Source organism: Erinaceus europaeus, chromosome 16 (genome assembly GCF_950295315.1).
Source record: "Erinaceus europaeus chromosome 16, mEriEur2.1, whole genome shotgun sequence".
Taxonomy (NCBI): Eukaryota; Metazoa; Chordata; class Mammalia; order Eulipotyphla; family Erinaceidae; genus Erinaceus; species Erinaceus europaeus.
In genome coordinates, this window is record NC_080177.1 from 45,320,713 (window position 1) to 45,348,223 (window position 27,511).

Below are 27,511 nucleotides of genomic sequence, written 5' to 3' on the forward strand. Positions count from 1 at the left end.
TTGGATAATGTACTGCTTTGCCAAATAGTTTTTATTGCAAAATGGGTTTCTACTGAATTTGGTCAATCTCATGACAGTGGATCTGTTACCCAGGTCACACTTATGCAGCTCTGGGTCACATAGACTCTCGATGTCCCATGTCACTCTAAGGCTCAGTGACATAGCAAGAGCAGGATCTCTAGCATGATTGGATACAGTGTGACTTCAGAGGTAGGGTAGCTTTGTCTCTTGTTTTGACTCTAACTCAGTATTGGCAGCTTCCAGATCACCTGGTAAATCGATAGAGTAGTATTCCCAAGAACATATGCTGCCTCCAGAATCTAGAGAGAACTATTGTGCTTAGTTAGGCACAGAACAGCTTTTAAAAATAGTAGTAGATGACAGCTGAGGAAATAGTTCAACCAACTCATAGAGCATCAGACTTGCATACCTGAGGGCTCCCAGTTTGATCACTGCATGTACTGGAGTGGTATTCTGACATTCTGTCTCTCTCATGTGAAATTGTCATATGCAACAAATGGAAAAAGAAATAAAATAAAAAATATCAGTGGATGAAGGTACAAAATTTTTTCCTTTGGTTTTAAAAATGGTATTTATTTTATTTTTTAAATTTTTTTTCCTTTTGTTGCCCTTGTTTATCGTCATTGTTGTTGTTATTGCTGTCATTGTTGTTGGAAAGGACAGAGAGAAATCGAGAGAGGAGGGGAAGACAGAGAAGGGGAGAAAAAGAAAGACACCTACAGACCTGCTTCACCGCTTGTGAAGCAACCCCTCTGCAGGTGGGGAGCAGGGAGCTCGAACCGGGATCTTAATGCCGATCCTTGTGCTTTGCGCCATGTGTGCTTAACCTGCTGCGCCACCGCCCAGCTGCCGGTATTTAATTTTTTATCATTTTATTGAAGGCTTAATGCTTTACAGTACAACTGTTGGCACATGGGTACTATGTGTTATCTCCCTGTGATAGATCTCTGCAAATACTTGTATCCCCAGCTTATGTCCATTTCCACCATCATGTATCAGGACCCTATCTCCTTTTCCACTCCCATCCTTCCTCTCCTTTTCCAGAGTTCTTTGCTTTTCTGCTATATGTTCTGTGCTCAAGAGATATCTTCACATGCCCTGGGCCTTTGGACGCTAGAACTTCACCCCTATACCATGCCCTAGAAAATGTTGCTCCAGGGGGTCGGGCAGTAGCGCAGTGGGTTAAGTGCATGTGGCACTAAGTGCAGGAACCAGTGTAAGGATCCCGGTTCAAAGCCCCTGGCTTCCCACCTTCAGGGGAGTCACCTCACAGGCAGTGAAGCAAGTCTGTAGATGTTTTATATTTTTTCTGCCCTCTCTGTCTTCCCCATCTCTCTCCATTTCTCTCTGTCCTAGCCAACAACAATGACATCAATAACAACAATAATAAAAAATAATGATTAAAAAAATAACAAGGGCAACAAAAGGGGGGGAATAGCCTCCACAAGCAGTGGATTCGTGGTGCAGGCACCAAGCCCAAGCAATAACCCTGGAGGCGAAAACAAAATTAAAAAAAAGAAAATGTTGCTCCTACCTTCTCATGTATATATACATAACCCCCCCCAATCATTTTATTTGATGTAAATAATGTTTTAAAGGACAACTATTAATACAGAATAAAGTTTTTTTCCCCTCTTGCCACCAGCGTTATTGTTGGGGCACAGTGCATGCACTACAAATCTACCACTCCTGGCCATTTTTTTTTTCCTTTCTATTTTGATTAGATAGGACAGATAGAAATTGGGAGGGAAGAGAAACAGAGAGGGAGAGAGAAAAGGAGACACCTGCAGATCTGCCTCACCACTCATGAAGTGTCTCCCCTCAGATGGGTGAATATAGTTTTTGAATGGGCATTGGGGTACTTACCTTTTCCTGCTAGAGGTCCACTGAGTTCAGTACCATCACAGCAGAAGACCATCATGTGTGGGGATGTCAGGACAATCATCCCTGTGGTTTATATTGTGGCAGACAGCAAGAGTTTGCCTGGGCCTCACAAGTCAGTGACTATGTACTGCTGTCTATTCCAGAAACGTGAACTGCTTCTGGTACTCTTTACTGATAGAAATGGGAGAGAATACATTACCAGATCCATATTTGTATATGAAGCACCAGAGAATGTACATCTCTGCACCAGGAGAGATCTCACATCTGTCCCAACAGTTATGTGTGGAGCTGTGATTTCACTGAAACTATTATATCCTACCAGGTGAACTGAGGAGGGATATGATGCCCCCCTCTCCAACATACATTATAAGACTTTGACAGCTGCTGCTCTTAGCCATCTGAGGTGAGGATTTGCTTCTGGCTTAGTATTTTGGCCAAGTTGTATTAGAGGTGGTGTGTGTGTGTGTGTGTGTGTGTGTGTGTGTGTGTGTGTGTGTGTGTGTGTGTGTGTAATTTCAGGGACTTCTATTTGATCTTTTCTGCTAAAGTGGTACTTACTTCACAGCTCATAAAAACCAATATTTCTCAACTGCTGAATATATATATTCTAGTTATTCACTTGGGAGTGGAGGAAATCATTTCAGGAATGGATCTATGAACCCATAAAGCCAGTGAGTTAATATATTCTGGGACCATGGAAGCATTTGGGGTCCACAGTGCCTGCTCAGATTTTGGAATAACCAGCCTTCAAAGCACTATGAAGTATTGCATTTGACTATTTCTCTCTTTCTCTCTCTCTCTCGCTTCCCTTTACTAGAGCACTACTCAGCTCTGGCAGGGAACTGAACCTGGGACCTTGGAGCCTCAGGCATGCATCTCTTTGCATAACCATTATGTTATCTACACCCTGCCATTTGAATATTTCTTATTCCCAATTCTTTCTTATTTGGAAGTTGACATCAGCTTTCTTCTGGCCTTCTCTCAATTATTTCTGGTAATACAAGTTAAGTAACATACCTGCCAGCTTCCCTGCTGCATTCTCTGTAAAAACTTCATGGTGGGGAGTCAGGCAGTAATGCAGTGAGTTAAGTGCACGTGGCGCAAAGTGCAAGAACCCACATAAGGATCCCAGTTCGAGCCCCCCCCCCCCCCGCAGGGGAATTGTTTCACAGGCGGTGAAGTACAGGACATTTTTGGAGGGCCCCCAAAAATGTCCTGTAAGCTATCTTGTGGAAATTAATCCACAAGATATCTGGTATCAATCTGACATTGTAAATGCTCAAGAAAAAAATTGTCACTAAAATGTGTTAACTCTCTAGTAACCTGAGTTTGCTTAAAAGTCCAATGTAAAAATAGTTAAGAATCAATATATATATATGTATATTTTACTTAAATTTGGTTTGAAAATTTTGCTGTACAGAGACTGCTACATGAGGTCACATAAGATGACCTTTAAACGAAATTATAAAGATACCTAAACCAATTATAATTATTGAGTTATCAATTATAGTAAACTTCTAATTTGTTACAAAGTTTTTTCATAAGTAATTGACTACAGCTATGTTAAGCCTTCACATGAAGAAGGATCTGCTCATATGGAATCCCCAGAAATCCATCTTGGACCCCTGTCCTCTGACATCACCCACAATTACTGCCATCCCCCCGAAACCCATGATGTGACTTGACACGATCTGGAGAACCTGATTCACAGACTCCAAAGGACAAGACTTTCCTACTGCCTTTCTCTCACCCATCACTGTCTGCTCTTCCTGCTTCTCCTTCACCTGTCACATTTTGGCAGTTCCAGCTCACTCTCTACAGAGAAGAAAAGTACCAGTGGCTGTCCTCCTCCATCAAGATAGACACGTGGCATTTTTTCCCTGGTCGTTGACATTGGACTGACACTTCTATTGGACTTGCTGGTACACCTGTGGACACTCCCTTTATACTGCTGGACTTCTTGAGGACTGACTAGCAGTCCATGGAACTTTCCGCCAGCTGACTTGGGACTTTGCAATGCCAGATCACCCCTCTAGCTCCTCAGCTTATCAGGCCTCCACTCCACCCATCAGACAGCCCTCCTCTCCGCCTACCAGACCTCTATTCAGTCTCACTCTGTCCCTTGCTACTCTTACTTATCCCTCCCTGTCTTGTGCTAGTTCTTTTTGAAGACACTTACACGCTATCATTCTGGTTTCTTCTCAACAGGTTTCTGTTCATCCCTACACTGCTATTCCCCTGACAGAGATGAAGCCTTTTACAGACATTGACCCAGTTATATATGGCCATTAAGTAAGAGGGAGATGTTGGGGAATTGTGAGGATGTGGTTGAGCTTGGAAGGGCTTGAACCTGAGGGGTGTGTCAATCCTGTTAGTCTCTCTCTCTACTGAGAGGTTGAGCAAGGAGGGACAGTAGAACCCCAAAAGGTGTGCCTCCTAACAGTCTCCCTGCCTCACAAAGTGCCCCACACTCCTGATACTATAGCCATTAGTTAAAAAGAAAGGGGGAGATGTTGGGTAGTATGCCAGTTCCCCTGGCTTAAAGCTTCTGTCTCTAATCCTGCTTAACTAAGCACTGGCTTGCCTGGAGGGCATTGATTTGATCCCACTTAAAGCTGCGGTCTATTTACATAAACCACTGTTAACTAAGCACCACCCTGCCTCCAGGGCATTGGTTTAATCCCCACTGGTTCACGATGTCTTTTGCTTCACCCCCTCTCCTAGTACACCCTAATTTCCACCAATCTTTTTTTGCTCCACCCTCTCTACATCACATCCTGTTTCCACCCTACATGGCGAGTATATATACAGCTGCTTTTCTAAGTAAAAACATTTGGAATTGCTTTCCGGCTCCGAGAGTTCCAGAGTGTATCTCCTGTGACGTTAGCTCGGCACGAGTTCCTGATCCCTCTCCCACGCAGCAGCCTAGATTGGCTCCAGTTGAGTTCTCTCCAACCCAGAGAGCACTTGCTTGGGAAGAAGCACTCTCAGGCTATCCCAGCAGTGAAGCAGGTGTGAATCTTTCTCTCCCCCTCTGTTTCTCTCCCTCCTTTCTCCATTTCTCTCTGTCATATCTAACAACAATGACGTCAGTAACAACAACAATAATAACTATAATAACAATAAATAACAACAAAAAGGAAAAATAAATAAATATGAGCTTCATGGTAGGTTTCTATCTGTGTGTCAGCACCAACATCTGGGAAAGTGGGCATTTTTGCCTGGCTGCAGTTGCTATAGATTCTTGTTTTTCTCATTGAAGTCAGATGACCATTGTAGCATTTCTAGCCAGCAAAGTACAATCCTGTTCATCCATCCTACTCTGGAGTTTCTCATATATAGTAATGACCACCTACCGTGTGCCTTTTTTTATTACTAGTGATTTTTATGGATAATTTTTTATTTTATTTTTTATTAAATTTCTTTATTGGGGGATTAATGTTTTACAGTCAACAGTAAATACAATACTTTGTACATGCATAACACTCCCCAGTTGTCCACATAACAATACAACCCCCACTAGGTCCTCTGCCATCATGTTCCAAGACCTGAACCCTCTCCTCCCCCACCTGCTGGGCATTACACCAGCCCTCCTGCTCCATCACTGATACTATGGTCTATTTACATAATCATTGTTTTGCCTGAGATCTGCCCTACCTGCAGGGTATTGGTTAATCTCACTGGTTAGAACCTTCCCAACAGCTGCTATGGAAGCTTTCTACCTTCGAACTCTTTTCTCCACCCCTTTCCTAGCCATTTCCTTTTCTTTTTTTTTAAACTATTTATTTATTTATTCCCTTTTGTTGCCCTTGTTGTTGTAGTTATTATTGTTGTTGATGATGTCATCATTGTTGGATAGGACAGAGAGAAATGGAGAGAGGAGAGGAAGACAGAGAGGGGGAGAGAAAGACAGACACCTGCAGACCTGCTTCACTGCTTGTGAAGCGACTTCCCTGCAGGTGGGGAGCCGGGGGCTCGAACTGGGATCCTTGTGCTTTGCGCCACCTGCGCTTAACCTGCTGTGCTACCACCTGACTCCCTCCATTTCCTTTTCTGATTTGCCACTTCCGGTTTCTAAGATATAAAAGGCATTGTCTCTGACTAATAAAGGCATTGCATTACCTTCCCGCTCCGCCATGAGTTCCTGGTCACTGAGTAATCAGCAGCCCAAGTTGACTCCAGTCGAGTTCTCTCCAATCCAGAGAGCATGTGCCCGGGAAGAAACACCCGCAGTGCTAGCCCAGCACCCATCCACCCCAGAGTCTTTTACTTTGGTGCAATACACCAATTTTATTAGTGATTTAATAATGATTGACAAAATTATGGGATAAGAGGGGTACAGTTCTGCAATATTCCCATCACCAGAGTTCCACATCCCATCTCCTTCATTGGAAACTTCTCTATTCTTTATACCTCTGGGAGTATGGATGAAAAATCTTTATGAGGTGCAGAAGGTGGAAGGTTTGGATTCTGTAATTGCTTCTCCATTGAACTTGGATGTGGCAGGTCAATCCATAACCCTAGCTTGTTTCTCTCTTTCCCTAAAGTGCTCTGGGGATATGGGGTTCTTGAACTCATTGGTGAAGTTGTCTGCCCAGGGTAGCCAGTTCTAGCCCTGTGCCTTTAGGAGGGAATATCATGCCCTCCAAGGACACTTAATTAGGTGAGGGATTTGCAACTCCACATAATGTCCTTTCTAACATTCTCACCTCCTTGAGTTCCCAGATCCCTTTAATACTCTGCCAAGGCAGTTCTAGCATCTTATTTTGCTCCTTCTTTACTGAAAGTCCTACTTTCAAAGAGCTGTGCCAGTAACATAATAAAGACTATCTCCAGGTGACCTAGGAGGTGACAAAGTAGATGGGGCATTGGACTTTGAAGCATTAGGTCCTGAGTTCAATCCCCATTATCACATGTGCAGAGTGATGCTCTGATTCTCTTTCTCTCTCTCTCTTATCTTTTATAAATAAATAAATCTTTAAAAAATTATTGTCTCTAGGTACCCTTGTCAGGAAGGAATAAGTCTCAAGTCATGGAATAGAGTGCCCATATCAATGAATTTCTCTCTTGCCAACCTTATACTTCACTACTGTGATGGTCCAATGCCCTGTCAAGATTCCTGCTGGCATATATGGCCAGGCCCTTTAAGTCCTTGAGTATAGCTATTTTCTCCTGGAGTAAGAAGCATATAGATAACTCTGCTCAGACACTGCTACATGCCTCAGCCTCATTGCAGTTCTCTTCCCAGAATCTATGGAAGATACCTTTTGTCTTCCCAAGGAGGTGCCTGCCTCAGTGAGGCATATTCAGGGGTCCTGCAGGAAAGGGGCCATTTTCACCTGTGGCAATGGACCAGGAGCTACTTCCCCCAGCCCAGGGACTTTAGGGGAGAAACACCATGGGTTCACAACTCTAGGGCCATTTTCCCAAAGTGTCCCTATCCCCAGATCTCTGGACCTTTCTCTTTACTCCTCACAGTCATGGCTTTGGAACAGAAGACCCTTGTCTCCTTTGTAGCTTTATTGCTATTAAAGTCCTGGGCCAGATTTTAGCACATTCCATCTTGTGTCTGCAGGAACTAAATGCCAAAGGGGCCTTCTGGCAGCCAGAGTTGACTGTTGGCTATCCCAACCCTATCATTTTCTCTTTCATTTTTCCAGTGACTGAAAGGTGTTAACAGAAGTCAGCTCATTTTGTAACCCCCATACTTACCATTGCTGCTATTGCATAACCTGAGGTTTGTACCTCATTTAGAAACACCTCTGCTGAAAAGTCTGAGTAATGATGGGCATGCTTTGTTGCAAATCTTCAGATCATATCAAGTCGATGGGGTTTACAGTCAACAATATTTTTACCCCTTTCCCATATTAGGGAGCTACTGTCTTCCCTGATCCAGCTTTCTGGTCCTTTTACCAGCCATGACATCACCTCCCCAGACAATAACTTGGATCCACCTGCACATCAGATTTCAGGCTCAGGGGAAAAAAATGTCATTTATTTATTTATTTTTAAAATTTATTCCCTTTTGTTGCCCTGTTTTATTGTTGTAGTTATTATTGTTGTTATTGATGTCATCACCATTGGACAGAGAGAAATGGAGAGAGGAGGGGAAGACAGAGAAGACAGAGAAGGGGAGAGAAAGATTCACACCTGCAGACCTGCTTCATCGCCCGTGAAGCGACTACCCGGCTGGTGGGGATCTGCACACTGGTCCTTGCACTTTGCGCCTTGTAGGCTGAACCCACTGCGCTACTGCCCAACCTCCATTTTTTATAGAAGCATTGGTTTACTAAATATTTTATGTATTATTGTTGTTGTTGTTGTTGTTGTTAGCCTCCATGGTTATCACTGGGGCTTGGTACCTGCACTACGAATCACTACTCCTGGAGGCTATTTTTCCCATTTTGTTGCCCTTGTTGTGGTTATTACTGTTATTGTTGTTATAGATGTTGTTGTTGGATAGGACAGAGAGAAATCGAGAGGGTAGGGCAAGGTAGAGAGGAGAGAAAGACACCTGCAGACCTGCTTCACCACTTGCGAAGTGACCCCCTGCAGGTGGGATCTGGGGGTTGGAACCGGGCCCTTAAGCCAGCCCTTGCACTTTGCACCACGTGTGCTTAACCCACTGAGCTACCACCCAGCCCCCAATTTACTAAATATTTTACTTTAATATAAAATAAACAATAGGGCAGGAGAGATAGCATAATGGTTATGCAAAACGACTTTCATGCTTGAGGCTACAAATCCTCAGATTCAATCTCCCACACCACCATAAACCAGAGCTAAGCAGTGCTCTGGCATAAATAAATAAATAAATAAATAAACAAATACTTTCGATTAAAAACTAAATAAATGAAAATAAATAGTACAGAGGCCTGGGAGGTGGAACAGTGGATAAAGCATTGGGCTTTTAAGCATGAGGTCCTAAGTTTGATGTCTAGCATGATATGTACCAGAGTAGTGCTCTCTCCTTCTCTTTTCTCATTAGTCATAAAAAGAAGAGGGAAAGAAATAAAAGGAAGAAAGAAGGGAAGAAGGGAAGGAAAAAAGAAAGAAAAGAAAAAAGAAAAAGTAAGGAAAAAGCACACAATTCAAGTACAATAATAAAGGGAAACTTCTACTTGGCCTAATTGTTAAGCGTAATAGGAAGTGGTGGGGCTGTGGTAAATGAAAGCACATGGGCAGCATTGAATGTTAGCAGCAGCTTCTCTGCCCATTGATGACACAATGGCTGCAGCCCAGAGTTTCCAAGAACATCCTGCTATCTAAAGTGTTTTTTTTTTTTGCCTCCAGGGTTATTGCTGGGGCTCGGTGCCTGCACTAAAGTGTTTTTTTTTTTTTGCCTCCAGGGTTATTGCTGGGGCTCGGTGCCTGCACTGTAAGTCCACTGCTCCTGGAGGCCATTTTCCCCCTTTTGTTGCCCGTGGTGTTTATCATTGTTGTTATTATTATTGTGGTCATTGCTGTTGGATAGGACAGAGAGAAATGGAGAGGGGAGGGGAAGACAGAGGAAGAGAGAAAGATAAACACCTGTAGACCTGCTTCACGGCTAGTGAAGCAACCCCCACTGCAGGTGGGGAGTTGGGAGCTCGAAGGAGGATCCTTACAACAAGGCCTTGCGCTTCGTGCCACTGGCGCTTAACCCACTGCCCTACCGCCCAACTCCTGATAGCTTCCCTATTCCTTTTTTTAATTATTCTTATTTATTTATTTATTTATTTATTTATTTATTTATTTATTTCCTTTTGTTGCCCTTGTTGTTGAATAGGACAGAGACAAATGGAGAGAGGAGGGGAAGACAGAGAGGAGGAGAGAAAGACAGACACCTGCAGACCTGCTTCATGCTTGTGAACCGCAATGCTTCTGCGGGTCCTTGCGCTTTGAGCCAGGTCCACTTAACCTGCTGCACCACCACCGGATCCCCGGCATCTAGGGTTTTATGTAGTGTTTCTTTCTTTTTTTTTTTTTTTTCTTTTACCAGAGCACTGTTCAGCTCTGGCTTGTGGTGGTGCAAGGGATTGAACCTGGGACTTTGGAGCCTCAGGCATGAGAGTCTATTTGCATAACCATTATGCTGTCTACCCTCTGCCCTATGTAGTGTTTCTTGATCTGAAATACTGGCAGCGAGTAGAAAATTATTGAAAGTGCTGTGGTGCCAAATGTTTGGCCTTAGAAGTTGTAGATATGGGAGTCGGGCAGTAGTGTAGTGGGCTAAGCGCAGGACTGGCGTAAGGATCCGGGTTCAAGCCCCTAGATCCCCACCTGCAGGGGAGTAAAGCAGGTCTGAGGTGTCAGGTTTCTCTCCCCCTCTCTGTCTTCCCCTCCTCTCTCCATTTCTCTCTGTCCTATCCAACAACAACGATATCAACAACAATAATAACTACAACAATAAAAAAGGGCAACAAAAAAGGGAATAAATAAATATTTTTTAAATTAGTTTTAAAAAGTTGTAGATGTGTAAGCTTATCACAGCAGATGCGAAGCGAAGACCAAATGAAGGAAGCTATACAAGAAGGATGCTGCTTTCTCAGGACACCTATCCTGAGGCCACCTTCCTGTCTTCCTCTTCAGGGAAAATCAAGTGAGCAGGTGAAATTCTCCTGACTAAATGGAGTCCCCTCCTTTTTTTTCCCCCCATGACGGATAAAATGTTTCACTTTGCCACATGGGAAATATCAATATTTGAAACAGAGAGAAAAGTAAAAGGAGACCAAAATAAAATAGCAGCAGTAAAGGCAAAATTGAATCACATGGTGGTGACTGGCCCAGGGAGATCCACTGAGCTGCTCAAGATTGGGCCAGCACAGATTATAGTGGTGAAAAATAAGACCAAGTCTGAAACTTTGGTTTCATATACTCATTAATTAAGAATTATAATCAGATGAATCAGAACTACATCTTTGTAGCTTATATGGTTACTTATAGAATAGACCTCCAGTCTATTCTGTCAAGATTACATGTTGAGTAAGCTTTGGTTCTTCTGATTTAACTTTCTGCATGTTCTCAAAGAAGTCCATTCTGTATTTAAGTAGAAATATCCAAACTCTCTTGAATGTAAGCAATCACAATATAGGGTCTATGATTTCAACATCCAGATTCTGGTTTCAGGAATAGAGATGCCTCTCTGATTTTGCCCCAGGTCATGTGAGTTGGTGGAGAGAGATTAGTAGGTATTTGAAATGTTAAGCCCCAGGGCAGGGTGGTAGCATAGCAAGTTAAGTGCACATGGGGTGAAGCGCAGTGATCCCAATTCAAGCACCCAGCTTCTCACCTGCAGAGGGGTTGCTTTGCAAGCAGTGAAGAAGGTCTGAAGGTGTCTATCTTTTTCTCCCCATCTCTCTCTTCCCCTCCTCCCTTGATTTCTCTCTGTCCTGTTAAACAATGACAGCAATGATGACAACAACAAGGGCAACAAAAATGGGAAAAATGGCCTCAAGGAGCAGTGGATTAGTAGTGCAGGCACCGAGCCCCAGTGGTAACCCTGGAGTCAAAAAAGAAAAAAAAAATGAAATGTTAAGCTCACAGATGTGGTATGGGACCCTAGTCTCACAGTCACACTGACTGTGTTTCTAGTGAAGTCAGATTACCACCGTCATGCCAGTGTCTCCACTTGATCTTTCACAGCATCTGTTGCCAGAACACTTCCTCCTTCCTCCAGTTTGTGATGTCATGTTCTGTGCGCTTCTCTCTTATCTTAAAGGACATTCTTCCTTTTCTACTTCTGTTTCCTCTTCATCCAACCCACACCATGGTACTGGGCTCCTGGAGCCTCTTCCCTTCTCACTTGCTCTTCCTGGGCAATTGCATTTATCTCTGGCATTGCCAACACTCATGCTGACTCCCTGGCTTTTATCTTTGACTTGAACTTCAGTCAGCTTGACCTCTACACTTTCTTTTAGAGTCTGCCTCAATTCAACCAGCCAAAAGCAGTCAAGTTTATCCTCACCACCACCTTTACCCATCTTGTCGATGGCACTACCATCGGTCTCCACAGTTGTAGAAATCTTTGGTTACTCTTTCGCTCCTTACTTCAGTTCATTATATTGTTTAAAAAATATTTATTTAGGGAGTCAGGCGGTAGTGCAGTGGGTTAAGCACAGGTGGTGCAAAGCGCAAGGACTGGCAGAAGGATCCTGGTTTGAGCCCACAGTTCCCCATCTGCAGGGGAGTCGCTTCACAGGTGGTGAAGCAGGTCTGCAGGTGTCTATCTTTCTCTCCCCCTCTCTGTATTTCCCTCTTCTCTCCATTTCTCTCTGTCCTATCCAACAATGATGACATCAACAACAATAATAATAATAACTACAACAATAAATAAAAAACAAAAAAATTATTTATTATTGTCAGGGTTATCACTGAGGCTTGGTGCCTGTATGATGAATCCACTGCTTCTAGTAATCATTTTATTGTCCTTTCCTCTTTCTCTCCTTCATTTTTAAAATCTTTCTTTGTTTCTTTTTTGTTGATAGAGACAAAGAGAAACAGAGAAGAGATGGGAGAGAGGGGGAGACAGAAAGACACCTGCAGCACTGTCTCACCACTTGTGAAGCTTCCCCCTTGCAGGTGGGGGACTGAGGGCTTGAATTTGGATTCTTGCACATCATAATGTGTGCATGCTACCAGATGTGCTACCACCTAGCTCCTGATCACCACATAAATTACAAAGTGTCTCTCACTATATCCCCTGCCTCTGCCCTGCTCCAAGCCACCTCCATCTCAGTAAGCAATCAACCAGCTTCTCCCAAGTTATTCTGTGTCCTGCTGACATAACAGGAATTTAAAAGCCCATACACTCCCCTGTCATATCTTGTTAAAAATTCCTTCCAGTAGCCTCCCATTGCATTTAGGATAAAGTGCAACTTATTTTAGAAGGATCTGTCTTCTAACTTAGTGGCCTCAATTCCAATGCACTTGACCCTAAAACCACACTGTCTTTTCAGTTCCTTAGGTGGCTTAAGTCCTCTCCTGACTCAGAGTCAACTGCCCTTCCTGAAAAGTCACCATCTACCACAACCTCAGCACTTGTCTGAGCAGACCTTTCTTATGCTTCAGGACTCAGCTCAAGGTCATCTCCTTGGGAACATATTCTCTGAGGCACCTTAATCTTCTACATCTAGAGGACTCTTTCCTTATGCTTCTTTCCTTAATACCTGGGTCCTCTCTCCTGTCCACCACTGAGTCTCCAGCACCTGGAACAGTGCCTGAGGCAGGGTAGGTGCTCAAGGGAGCTGCGTTGAATAAGTGCATATGTAGCCAAATTCCAGATCTTGACTCTAAAATGTATTCAGGTCATCTTGAATCCTTGCAACTCAGAGTTAAGGTTTTATTCTTACTTACCAATACAACTAATGTTTTATTTTTTAAAGATGTGTTTATTCAGAGAGGGAGAGAGAGAGGGAGAGGGAGAGGGAGAGGGGGAGGGAGAGAGACCAGAATACTGCTCTGGCATATGTAGTGATGGGCCTCATACCTGGAGTTCTCATGCATTCCAGGCTTGGGCTCTACCAGCTGAGCCACCTTCCCAGACATGATAACATTAATAATTCAATATGTGTAAATCCTAGTTAGAATCTAATCTTACTGACCAACTTTTCTTAATTTTTTCCCGCCTGAGAATGACTGAGAGAGAGAGAGAGAAGCCAGAGCACCACTCAGCTACACACAGAACCAGAGCTGAACTGAGAGTCCCAAGTATGCAACGCTTGTCTTCTACCAGTTGAGCTACTTCCCTAACCACTTTTTTTTTTTTTTTGCCTCCAGGGTTATCACTGGGGCTCGGTGACTGCACCATGAATCTACTGCTTCTGGAGGCCATTTTTTCCCCTTTTTTGTTGCCTTTGTTGTTCATCGGTGTTGTTGTTACTATTATTGCTGTTACTATTATTGTTGTCATTGTTGTTGGACAGGACAGAGAGAAATTGAGAGGGGAGGGGAAGACAGAGAGGAGAAGAGAAAGACAGACACCTGCACACCTGCTTCACTGCTTGTGAAGCGACTCCCCTGCAGGTGGGAAGCCAGGGGCTCGGATCCTTACGCCGGTCCTTGTGCTTTGCACCACGTGCGCTTAATTTGCTGCACTACAGCCTGACCCCCACTATCCACTTTTTTCTTTCATTCATTCATTCATTCATTCATTCATTCATTCATTCATTCATTTATTCACTCATTGAACTGGGCATCATGTATGCACATTCATGAACTATCTGCTTGCTAGTGATTGATACCTCTGGTTACATATTGAATCACCTGAAGATTTTTGGGGATCCCCCTCCTTAGATGCCAGGCACCTGCCTGAGGCCAATTCAGGATCTCTAGGAATAGGGCTCAGGCATCTATGGTTTAACAAAGTTGCTCTAATTTTTTAAATTTACTTTTTATTTTATAGTATATAGAAAAATTGAGAGAGGAAGAGGAAATAGAAAAAAGAGGCATCTGCAGCACTACTTCACCAATCATGAAACTTCCTCTCTGCAGGTGGGATTTAGGAGTTTGCACCTGGGTCTTTGTGCTTTGTAGCATGTGGGCTCGACCAGGTGTGCCACCACTCGGCCCTTCTTGGTTTTACAAAGTTTCCCCTAAGTACCCCCCACAAAAAAATAATAATGGGGTCCGGTGGTAGCACATCGGGTTAAGCTGCATGTGGCACAAAGTGCAAGGACTGGCATAAGGATCCCGGTTCGAGCCCCTGGTTCCTTACCTGCAGGGGAGTCACTTCACAAGCGGTGAAGCAGGTCTGCAGGTGTCTGTCTTTCTCTCTCCCTCTCTGTCTTCCCCTCCTCTTTCAATTTCTCTCTGTCCTATCCAACAACAATGACATCAACAACAACAACAATAACTACTACAATAATAAAAAACAAGAGCAACAAAAGGGAAAATTAATAATAATAATAAATTTTTAAAAATAATAACAACGCAGCTTAATACAAGGAATATTTATTATTTCTCACAATCCTGTGACTTGACTGAGTCTTCTTTCTGCTTGTCTTGTCAGGATCTCTCAGATAGCCGAATTCAGGGTGAGGTGTCCCTTTTCACATAATGCTTCCTCCAGGGCTTCTTTTGGGCTAGATCTTGTGATTTGCTTTGACCTCTAGAATGAGGCAGAAGTGAATATCTCCATCCAAAAAATGGATGATTTTAAATAGTAAATCTTATTGTTATCATTATTTACCAGAGTGCTACTCAGTTCTTGTTTATGTCTGGTGCAGGGGACTGAATGTTAGAACTTGGAGCCTCAGGTACAATTTTTTTTTCATGACTTCTGTGTCTCCCCATCCCTTCTAGACTAGATTTGAGAAGCATTGAGGAATTTATTGTTTTGCTGTCTTGATTACTGCCAGTAGGCCTTCATGTCTTGAAGAAAGTTGACTATTTTTGCTGTCCTTGCAATAATTAGTTTATCTACCTTTGGATGAGATTATGGACAGGAGTGACAGGAAACTAAGGACAGGGAACTAAGGACAAAGCTTATCTCTCCTAAATCACATTCATTCCTTTCCCTTTTTCCTAGATACCCTCAGACCCATCAGATTGGAGTCTGTTTCATTTTGGTCTTGATTAGTTTCATCAAGGAAACAAGAGTGACTCCTTCATTCACAAATAATTGTGGAATGTTGGGAAATTATGCAGATGTGGTTGAGCTATCAGGAATGCAGGGCTCACAAAGCACCCTGCATTCCTGATACTATGGCCATTAGATAAAAGGAAAGGGGGAGATGTCGGGAAATTGTGAGGAGCCTCACAAACCACCCTGCATTCCTGATAGTATGGCCTATCTACATAATCATTGCTTTTCCTGAAAGATCCCCATCCATTCCATTTCTTTGATCTATCTTCTTTCTACCCTCAAGGTCCTCCCTGCCTCCAGGGTAGTATTAATCCCACCAGTTAAAACCTTTGCAACAGTTGCTAAGGAAGTTCCTGCCTTTCCAGCCTTTCTCCGCCCCTTTCCTAGCCATTTCCATTTCTGACTTGCCACGTCTGGGTCTGTCCTTTAAAAGCCATGGCTCTCTGATCAGTAAATATATACATATTTCATTGTCTCACCACGTGTTTGGTTCCTGAGTCATCTCCCTCGTGTCACTGAGTGAGTAGCAGCCCAGGCTGGCTCTGGTCGAGTTCTCTCCAGTCCAGAGAGTACGCGCCTGGGAAGAGGCACCCCCATGCTACCCTGGCAGTGGAATATCTATAATGTGTGAGATTCAGTGCTGGAGGGATTAGACTCAAAATGACATTCAATCTGAGGCTTTAAGGTCTAAATCTCAATCCCCAGTACCAGCATAAATCAGAGCTGAGAAGTGTTCTGGAGATGAGACAGAATATGGACTCTGATGTTATGATTTCTTTTTTTAAAAAAAATATTTATTTTATTTATTTATTCCCTTTTGTTGCCCTTGTTGTCTTATTGTTGTAGTTATTATTGTTGTTGTCATCATTGTTGGATAGGACAGAGAGAAATGGAGAGAGGAGGGGAAGACAGAGAGGAAGAGAGAAAGATAGACCCCTGCAGACCTGCTTCACCGCCTGTGAAGCGACTCCCCTGCAGGTGGGGAGCCAGGGTTCGAACCGGGATCCTTATGCTGGTCCTTGTGCTTTGCGCCACCTGTGCTTAACCCGCTGCTCTATAGCCCGACTCCCTGATGTTATGATTTCTTATGTTGCATTGAATATATCATCTGTGTTTATCAACAGAAGATGACATTAAACAATTAATTGAACAATAACTATTAAGTAATCTTTCAGGGAGGATATGACCCATACAGGGAACTGAGCCAATCTTGGGAGATCAGGAGAGACCCTCTTACAAAGTAAATAAGTATTAAAAATTCTCATATCCATCACCCCTTTATATTCTTCTTCCATTCTCAGCCTTCTACTTGTCTTTCACCAACCAACTAGGCGATCACCATTTTTTACTTACAAGTTACTGAAAAGCAGTGTATAGGGACCCAGGAGGTAGCACAGTAAGCAGAGTATTGGATTCTCATGCATTAGGTCACAAATTCAGTCTCCAGCATTACATGTGCCTGAGTTATATTCTTGTTCTTTATCCCAGAAATAAATAAATAAATAAATAAATAAATAAATAAATAAATAAATAAATTTGGGGTGTAAAGAGAAGATAATGTCATTAATCACTCCATCAATTCAAGACATGAAACTTCTCAAATAAGTTCTTCTCATTGGATTGAAATTAAAGATAGCTGGCTTAGATGACTCATGCTTAGCACCTTGCTTTTCCTGTTTGCAGCAGCTCAAGCACCCTAATCTTGTCAACCTTATTGAAGTCTTCAGGAGGAAGCGGAAACTTCACCTGGTATTTGAGTATTGTGACCATACTGTTCTTCATGAGTTGGACAGATACCAAAGAGGGTGAGTGATCCATTTTCTACCAACAAAACAAAACAGAAACACACCAAGGTTTGTGATATAAGATTAGCAATGGACCTTTTTCAGACTAAGCAAGAAGAGTCAGTGTTTGAACAGCATTCCCTGCTACTGAGGTTAACAACAAAGTACTCCCAAAATTTAAGGAAAGAGACTCTGACTAATCGTTTTCACAAAAACAGCAGCATTTTTAGGTGGAAACTGATTTTTTTATTTCTTTATTTATTTAAAAAGGAGACATTAACAAAACCATAGGATAGGAGGGGTACAACTCCACACAATTCCCTCCACCAGATCTCCATATCCCATCACCTCCCCTGATAGCTTTCCCATTCTTTATCCCTCTGGGAGTACGGACCCAAGGTCATTGTGGGTTGCAGAAGGTGGAAGGTCTGGCTTCTGTAATTGCTTCCCCGCTGAACTTGGGTGTTGACTGGGTCAATTCATACTCCCAGTCTGCCTCTCTCTTTCCCTAGTAGGGTGGGTCTCTGGGGAAGTGGAGCTCCAGGACACATTGGTTGGGTAGTCTGTCCAGGCAAAGCTGGTCGGCATCATGCTGGCATCTGGAATTTGGTGGCTGAAAAGAGAGTTAACATACAAAGCCAAACAAATTGTTGAGCAATTATGGACCTAAATGCTGGAATAGTGCAGATGAAATGTTGGGGGGTACTCACTGCAGACTGTTGTGTACTTTTGCTTTCAGGTATATATTTTGCCCTAGTTTATGGATACGTGTGAACATATGCTCTATCTCATGGGACCTGGTCTATATCTAGGTTTTGGGACTTTGTTAGGAAGTGAACCACCTGGAATGGAATTAGAGAATACTATGAAAGGAAAGGTCTCACCCGAGTAATGAAGCTAAAGGGTTGTCATTCCACACCTGAAGTCTCCGGACACAGTCTGAAGTAAAGCATGCTGAGGTGGCACTCGTTGCGTTGATTAGGTTGGGATTGGCAGATGCAATATTATTTGATATAAATTGAGAGAAGCATGCAGGAAAGTGTGCCCTACCCTAGAGTTTCCAGGACTGGGGGGGGAATATAGGCTCTATAGTGGAAATGTGAGGTTCCTGCTGTCTTAGGGTTCAAGAAGACAATGGATAGTTATTATCATTATCACATTATTTGGTAATTGGGTTAACTTTGAAAAGTCCCTTTGTTAGGATTTGCTGTATAATACCCAACATCTTGTATATAGCTGTGCCACCGGTTTCTTCTGTTCTCCCTGGTCTAGGCTTTTGAGAGAGTCAACATATCAAAGACTCAGCCTATGTATTAAAAATATTCAGTCTGTGCTTTAAAAAGTTTGAGACATACAATCAATTTTTCCCCTCTCATATTAATTAACTAGTGATTTATATGACTACAGATTAATAGGAGTGTACATAAACACCATTTCCACCACCAAAAGATAGTGTCCCATCCCACCCACCCACCCTGATCACCCCGCCACCCTGGGAAGCCGAATGTCCACCCTCACCCTCACCACAGGGTTTTTACTTTGGTGCCCTACTCTGAAGCTGATTCTTTTGGTTAATTATCCCCCACATAGAAGCTAACATAATTTCTCAGGAGGAATGGAAGGATATTAATCATTCCATGTCTAAGCAGGGAAATAAAGACTTGAGAAGTCTGAAGACATGCCGAACAGGAATTGACGGCTATTGTAAATGTGGTGTTTCATCTGAAGCTATCCAGGCTTCTGGACTGCCATATTGGATAGGACTTACGAGAGGCTGAAACAAGCATAGATGGAAAAGGGATATGCTGGTAGGGTAACTGTACCTAGGGGTGGTTGGGGAGAGTGTTTCTAGAGTACCTATAGACCTTGTCCTACACACATCCCCCTAACATTTACATACCTTTGTGTGTATAGAAGACAGCTTAGTGAGCAGACATTACCTTTGTTGGCAAAAGAAAGTGGAGGACTGGGTGGTGGTGCACCTGGTTGAGCATTCATTTTACAATGCACAAGGACCCTGGATCTAACCCCTAGCCCCATCCTACAGGAGACAGCTTCACATGTGGTGAAACTGTGTTGCAGGTGTCTCTTTGTCTTTCTCTCTCTCTCCTTCTCTGTCTCTCCCTGCCCTCTCAATTTTCACTGTCTCTATCCAAAAAAGAAAGGAAGATAAGAAGAAAGAAAGAGAGAGAGAGAGAAAGAGAGAGAGAGAGAGAGAAAGGAAGGAAGGAAGGAAGGAAGGAAGGAAGGAAGGAAGGAAGGAAGGAAGGAAGGAAGGAAAATAATGGACACTGGGAGCAGTGGATTCGTAGTGCTGGCACTGAGCCCCAGCAATAACCCTGGTGGCAATTTAAAAAATGTTAATATGCTTTTTGGAGAACAGTGTCCACATCTGAGTTGTCCTTGAGTGTCCTCTGTTTTATCCTCTCCAGAATATAGCACTCAAACCTTCTGTTGGAAAGTGCTCACTACTAGACAAAAATAGAGGAATGGATTCAGGGATTTCATTGTTTGCAAAGCAATATTCCACACTCTTCCTTCCTTACCATTCCTATAGAGATCTTGGCTAAAGTTCCTGAAGCCCAAGCCAAGAGAGGAAAATATGGGGATACCAACCAATTAACCCCAAAGAGTTCTCTCTTGCCTTGACCTTCAGCTTTCTAGGGTATATTGCTAGTTATCATTCAGCCACATGCCTTCCAGATTCCAAAATGCTTTGCTTTTATCTTTTCTGTTCTCTTTGACCTTGTTGCATTAAAAAAAAAGGGGGGGTTATTTATTAGTGAAAGGAAGAGGGAACTAGAGCATTGCTCTGGTATATGTGATGCTGGAGATCAAATTAAGACCTCATGCTTGAGGGTCCAGCCCTTTATCTGCTGTGCTATCTCCCAGGCCCCACATAGCATTTTATTAAACAAATTAACTAATTTAACCCTCATTGTATCTCTGGTCAAGTTTGTAGAGGAAGTGAAATTAGATGGGCCCATTCAGTCTACTGCTTTAAATCAGATTCCTTTGAAATACTTTTTTCAGATTTGATTTTTCTTTCTCTGTTTTATTTTTATTTTTTTATTGGGGGGATCTTTTCTTCAGTTTTCTAGGTGACCCTGTGAGTACTGTTTTCATTCATTCAACTAAGTTTGAATGAACTCCAGTTTGTCACTGAATCTCCCCTCCTCTCTCTGAGTTCTACCTGTTAGAAGGCCTAAGTACTGTGTGGTCTGGGAGGTGGTGCAGTAGATAAAGCACTGGATTCTCAACCATGAGGTCCTGAGTTCAGTCTCTGGTGGCACATATACAGAGTGATGTCTGGTTCTTTCTCTCTCCCCTATCTTTCTCATGAATAAATAATTAAAAAAAAAAAAAGAAGGCCTAAGGACTTTCATTTCCTCTTGCTTTTCAATATTTTCACTCCTTAAATGATGTCATCCAGTCCTAGGCCACTAAATATCATCAATATGCTTATGATTCCTAAATTTATATCCCTAGCCTACCCCAGAGTCTTCCTTAGAATGTCCAATAAGAATCTCAACTTATATATTCTCTGTTCTTAAAACACCCCTCCCCAGTCTTTTACATGATAAACAACATCACCATTGAGTCAATTATTCTAGTTAAAACGTTGATTTCTTGACACCTCTGTCTCTTACATCCAAGCTCTCAAAAAAGCTTAAGGATTCTATTTGTTTTTTATTTATTTCCTTTTGTTGCCCTTGTTGTTTTATTGTAGTTATTATTTATGTCATCGTTGTTGGATAGGACAGAGAGAAATGGAGAGAGGAGGGGAAGACAGAGAGGAGGAGAGAAAGACACCTGCAGACCTGCTTCACCACCTGTGAAGTGACTCCCTTGCAGGTGGGGAGCCAGGGGCTCAAACTGGGATCCTTACACCAGTCCTTGCATTTCGCGCCATCTGCACTTACTGCGCTGCACTACCACCTGACTCCCAAGGCTTCTATTTTTTAATGTGTAGTTTGAATCTGTCTCACCACTTTAGTTACTACAGCAAGTGTTTCTTAGGAAGAGAAGCTTTCTGTACCACCCCTTACAAAACAGCATGGTGTTGGGAGACAGCATAATGGTTATACAAAAAAACTCTCATGTCTGAAGTTCCAAAGTCCCAGGTTCAGTACTCCACTTCACTATAAACTAGAGCTGAGCAGTTCTCTAGTCTCTTTCTATATCTTTCTCTCTGTATCTCTCTCTCATTAAAAAACAAAAGCAGCACCCCCTCCCTGTAATGCCTTCTATGCATATATGCAATTTTGATCCAACACCACAGAATAGGTCCTATATTTCTCCCTGTTGGGCAGTACGCCAGCTTCCCCCTGCTTATCCCTGCAGTCTATTTACATAACCAGTTAGGTAGGAACCACCCTGCCTGCAGGGCATTGGTTTAATCTCCACTGGTTCAGGATGTCTTTTTGTTCCGCCCCCTCTCATTGTCACCCTGATTTCTACCAGTCTCTTTTCGCTCCACCCTCTTTATGTCACATCCTGTTTCCACCCTACTTGGCGAGTATATATACAGCTGCTCTTCTGTTTTAACACACTTGGGATTGCCTTCCAGCTCGGAGAGTTCCTGATCCCTCTCCCACGCAGCATCCTAGGTTGGCTCCAGTTGAGTTCTCTCCAACCCAGAGAGCACTTGCTCAGGAAGAAGCACCCTCAGACTCTCCTGGCATCTCCCTTTCCAAATTAGTAACTTCCCAATTCAGTGAAAATCCCGGCACCTCTTATCAGCTAAAGAAGACATTAGGACAGAGTTAAAGTTCTAGCATTCCAGAGGAGAAGTGGAGTCAAAAATAAGTGAAATGAGGGGAGTCAGGAGGTAGCCGGGGAGTTGGGTGGTAGCACAGTGGGTTAAGTGCAGTTGGCAGCAAAGTGCAAGGACAGGTGTAAGGATCCCGGTTTGAGGCCCTGGCTCCCCACCTGCAGGGAAATCGCTTCACAAGCAGTGAAGCAAGTCTGCAGGTGTATTTCTCTCCCCCTCTCTGTCTTCCTCTCCTCTCTCCATTTCTCTCTGTCCTATCCAATAACAACAACATCAATAATAACCAACAATAAAACAACAAGGGCAACAAAAGGAAATAAATATTTTTTTAAAATCTTTAAAAAAAAAGTGAAATGAATGGCAACCTAACATTAGGAAAATTGTACAAGATTTTTACATTTGAGAATTGTATAATAATGGTCTCAGTATTAGAAGAACAGCAATAATATGCTATTATAATTTATATTAAATGCTGCGTTTGCATAATTAAAATTATTTATTGGGGAGTTAGTGGTTTATAGTTGACAGTAAAATGTAATAGCTTGTACATGCATTTCCCAGTTTTCCTCATAACAATCAACCCCCACTGGGTCCTCCTCTGCCATCATGTCCCAGGACCTGAATCCTGCCCCCCACTCCAGAGTCTTTTACTTTGGTGCAATACACCAAAATATTTTCTATTAATGGGAGTCGGGTGGTAGCCCAGTGGATTAAGTACACGTGGTGCAAAGTGCAAGGACCGGCATAAGGATCCCGATTTGAGCCCCAGGCTCCCCATCTGCAAGGTAGTCTCTTCACAGGCGGTGAAGCAGGTTGCAGGTGTCTATCTTTCTCTCTCCCTCTCTGTTTTCCCCTCCTCTCTCCATTTCTCTCTGTCCTCTCCAACAATGACAACAATAGTAACTACAACAATAAACCAACAAGGGCAACAAAAAGGGAATAAATAAATAAATAAATAAAAATTTTTAAAAATTTCTACTCACTCTTCATGATTTTTTTTTTTTTTTACCAGAGCACTGCTCAGCTCTGGTTTATGGTGGTATGGGGGAATTGAACCTATGACTTTGGAGTCTCAGGCATGAGAGTCTCTTTGCATAACCATAATGCTATCTACCCCTGACCTTATTTGCATAATTATAAAATTGTTTTCTTTCTTTTTAAAAATTTGTTTATATTTATTTATTTATTTTCCCTTTTTTTGCCCTTATTTTTTTATTGTTGTTGTAGTTATAATTGTTGTTATTGATGTCGTCATTGTTGGATAGGACAGACAGATATGGAGAGAGATGGGGAAGACAGAGATGGAGAGAGAAAGATAGACACCTGCAGACCTGCTTCACCGCCTGTGAAGCGACTCCTCTGCATATGGGGAGCCAGGGGCTTAAATCGGGATCCTTGCACCGGCCCTTCCACTTTGCACCACATGCGCTTAACCTGCTGTGCTACTGCCAGACTCCCATTTGTATAATTTTTTAGGAAATATTCTTGTGACTAAAATTGCCTGGCATCGATAACCTCATAGAATTCTTAATTTAAACAACCCAAATATACTCGGGCTTTTAAATGTTTTACTTGTTTGTTTCTTTATTTAATAGAGAGAGAAATCAAGAGGGAAGGAGTAGGTAGAGTGTGAGAGAGAGAGGTCTATAGCAATGTTTCACTACTTGTGAAACATTCCCCCTGCAGCTGGAAACTGGGGGCTTGAACCCTGGTCCTTGTACATTATGATATGTGCACGCTAATATGTACCCACCCCCTTTAAATTATTTATTTATTTATTTACACAATATGGGCAGGGAGAATAAGAGCCAGAACATCATTCTGGCAAATGGGATGCCAGGGATCAAACTCAGGACCTCATGCTTCCAAGTCTAGTCCAGAGCCTTACTCACTATACTACCTCCCAGGCCCCCAGTATACTCTATTGTTTAGTTTAGTTTGGTTTTGAACAACAGCAATAGTAGTGGAGGCTAGAGGAACACATTTTCCCTAAAATGTTTCTATCATTGTATTTTTCTGGGGCCATTTTTCTAGACAAATGAACTTTGCTAGCATCTGTTTTTCCAGCATATGCCACTGGAATAAGAAAGAGAAGTAGAAGAGAAGCAACTTCAAGTTCAGGGTCATAGTTCTAGTCCAGAAATGTCCCAACTATTTTTCCTGGAAATGGCCTCTCCATTTCCTCCATTCTGTCCCACTGTTCAGGCATCCTCTGATTCGTTTGAAAGGATTTCCTGGACAGCTGCTTTGTGACAATAGTGGCCTCCTACCCTCCCAAAGAATGAAGTGATTTTTTTTTTTTTTGGTCCACATTTATACAATTACTTAAGACTTTTCTCCCTGGCTTGTTTATTGGTTCTGACAGAGGACCACAGAGAAACTGTCTAATGTTTGATTATCAAAACATTAGTAAGAACATAATGTACTCTTTCAGCTGGACTCAGTTTCTCTCATTGCCTTATTTTTTTTTTTTTTGATGTCCCAAATGAGGCACATTTTTCTAAAATACACCAAGGATCTGATAAGGTTATTGTTTATTAAATTTTGCTCTGGGAGCAGTGGCATCACATTTAGACCCTGATGACAGATGGGTCAAAGAGGGTGAGCTGGGATTATTTTGTTACCAGTGTGGGGGAAAAAAAAACAATATGCCTTTATGATATTTGAAATAATTTTTAACTCTTACTGTATGATATATAATGTAAACTTGAATATCTTTGTTTAATATTTAACTGAAAAGAAAATGTTGCCTTACTTTAATGCTGACTCTTTAGTCACTATCATCAGGCTACCCCATCAGCTGGGGCCCTATTTGGGGAGTCCTGAAATTCCCAAACAGACATGATGGGCCTAGACCTCAAATAAATCCCTCTCTCCATTGTTACTGGTCATCTCTATCAGGAACATCAAAATTGACCCCTTTGTGGGCCCCCATAGGACCTTTGCTCTCAACTTGGATCAACAACGGTAGAGGTTATTCCACCCTCTGAAAGGAGGTTGCACAGCATACTCTATGCTACACCTGAGGAAGATGGGTTGATATTGGGGCAGCTTGGAATGTTCCTACTCATGAACACAGAATGTGAGCTCAGATCTACAGGGATGCAGAGGTCACATAGGTTCCTAAGCTGAATATAGGCCCCAGACCAAATCAAATCGATGGGGTTTACAGTTAACGATATTTATACCCCTTTCCCATAGTAAGGAGCTACTCTCTTCTCTGATCCAGTGTTCTGTTCCTTTTCCAGCCATGACATCATCTCCCCAGACAGTAATTTGTATCCACCTGCATATCAGATTTCAGGCTCAGGGGGAAAAAAAGAACTAGTATAGCCAAAGGCCCTTTGGAATATAACTAAAATATGCCTACTAGTTATCTACAAAATGGAGGACACCTCCCCCCCCCCACTCTTCATCTGCACTATTCCAGCCTTTAGGTCCATAATTGCTCAACAATTTGTTTGGCTTTGTATGTTAACTCTCTTTTCAGTCACCAGGTTCCAGATGTTAGCAGGATGCCAACCAGACTTGTCTGGACAGATTAACCCACCAATGTGTCCTGGAGCTCTACTTCCCCAGAGACCTACTCTACTAGGGAAAGAGAGAGGCAGACTGGGAGTATGGATTGACCAGTCAACACCCAGGTTCAGCGGGGAAGCAATTACAGAAGCCAGACCTTCCACCTTCTGCACCCCATAATGACCTTGGGTCCATATTCCTAGAGGGTTAAAGAATAGGAAAGCTATCAGGGGAGGGGATGGGATATGGAGATCTGGTGGTGGGAATTGTGTGGAGTTGTACCCCTCTTATCCTATGGTTTTGTCAATGCTTCCCTTTTATAAATAAAAAAATAAAATAAATTAAAAAAGAAAATGTTGCCTAAAATGACTGAAGAAACCATATGCCCATACATGGAAGATGAGTTCTGTTCTGAGGCCATCAGTTCTGGGCAACTTAAAAAAAAATAATAAACAATCAGCATCTTTCATGCAGGATAACCCATAACTTTTTGTTTTAATTGCCATCAAGTTTATCCTGGGGGCTTGGTTCCTGCACAATGAATCCACCACTTACAGTGTCTATATATATGTATATGTATGTATATGTATATATATAGAGAGAGACAGAGAGAAATTGATAGGGAAGGGGGAGATAGGAGAGAGAGAGAAAGAGAGAGAGAGAGAGAGAGAGAGAAAGCTGTAGCTTTACCACTCCTGAAACATCTCTGTGCAGGTTAGAACTGGAGGCTTGAACCTAGGTGCTTGTGCTTTGTTACTTGTACATTCTACCTAGTGTGTGATCTTCCAGCTCCATATTCTTTAACTTTGTATATACTTAAGACTCCTTATAGAAATTTTCTCTGGAGCCAGTGAGATAAGGCAGTGGTAGCTCACTAAACTCGCATGTCTGGGCCCCAGAATTTCCATGTTGTGTCTTGGACATTACCAAATGCCAGAGCTGAGCATTGCTCTGCGCACTCCCTCTCCTTCTCTCATCAAAATAAAAATAAACAAAGTCTTGGGAGTCGGGCGGTAGCGCAGGGAGTTAAGCGCAGGTGGCGCTAAGCACAAGGACCAGCGGAAGGATCCCGGTTCGAGCCCCCGGCTCCCCACCTACAGGGGAGTCGAAGCCTGGCGGTGAAGCAGGTCTGCAGGTGTCTGTCTTTCTCTCCCCCTCTCTGTCTTCCCCTCCTCTCTCCATTTCTCTCTGTCCTATCCAACAACAATGACATCAATAATAACTACAACAATAAAAAAACAAGGGTAACAAGAAGAATAAATAAATAAATATAATAACAAAAATTTAAACAAAGTCTTTAGAAGTGAATCTCTGGAGCTGGAGAGATCACTTAATGGTTATGCAAAAAGACATTCATGACTGAGGTAGCAAAGATTAGGTTCAATCCTGGGTTCCATCGTCAGCCACAGCTGAGCAGTGGTCTGGTAAATACTTCAGAAAATTAAAAAATATATAAATAGATAAAAATAGATACTGAGCTGTGGTTACCAGGCAGTTACATTATGGTGTCACAGATGTTTGGGGTGGGTGACCATAAATCCACATTGTAAGTTATAGGATCTCCATGGCCCTTCCTTGTAGAAGCAGATGTTTGCCTGGCTGTTTGCTTTGTGGTGTTCCAATCACATGTTTTTTACATTCCAGATCTTCAGAATGACTTGCAAGAGTCTCTGTTACCAAAAATTTTTGACTACCTAAGTCTGTCTTGATTTGTTTTATTCTCTTTTATGAGCTGAATCCTTGGATACACTAACAGATGTGTTTGTGCTACTTCTCTGTTTCATTAGGGTACCAGAACATCTTGTGAAGAGCATAACTTGGCAGACACTGCAGGCTGTGAATTTTTGCCATAAACACAACGTAAGTCTCATGATCTTTGAAAACTCAGAAGGCTGCCCTTAAGCTAAGGTGGGGCCTTGGCTCAAATTTTATATTGAAGTTGAATGGATGTAATTTTCACTCAAT

General features: G+C 42.5%; 1 protein-coding gene across 5 annotated transcripts in view; it reads left to right on the plus strand.

Moving 5' to 3' along the window:
* Window positions 1-27,511, plus strand: part of CDKL1 (cyclin dependent kinase like 1) — a 70,412-nt gene that overhangs the window by 17,444 nt on the left and 25,457 nt on the right. For all 5 annotated transcript variants that reach the window (XM_060175004.1, XM_007535788.3, XM_060175002.1 and 2 more), the window contains exons 2-3: window positions 17,153-17,274; window positions 27,334-27,406. In XM_060175004.1, the coding sequence (XP_060030987.1) occupies window positions 17,153-17,274; window positions 27,334-27,406 (195 nt within the window). The remainder of the gene's footprint in view (window positions 1-17,152; window positions 17,275-27,333; window positions 27,407-27,511) is intronic.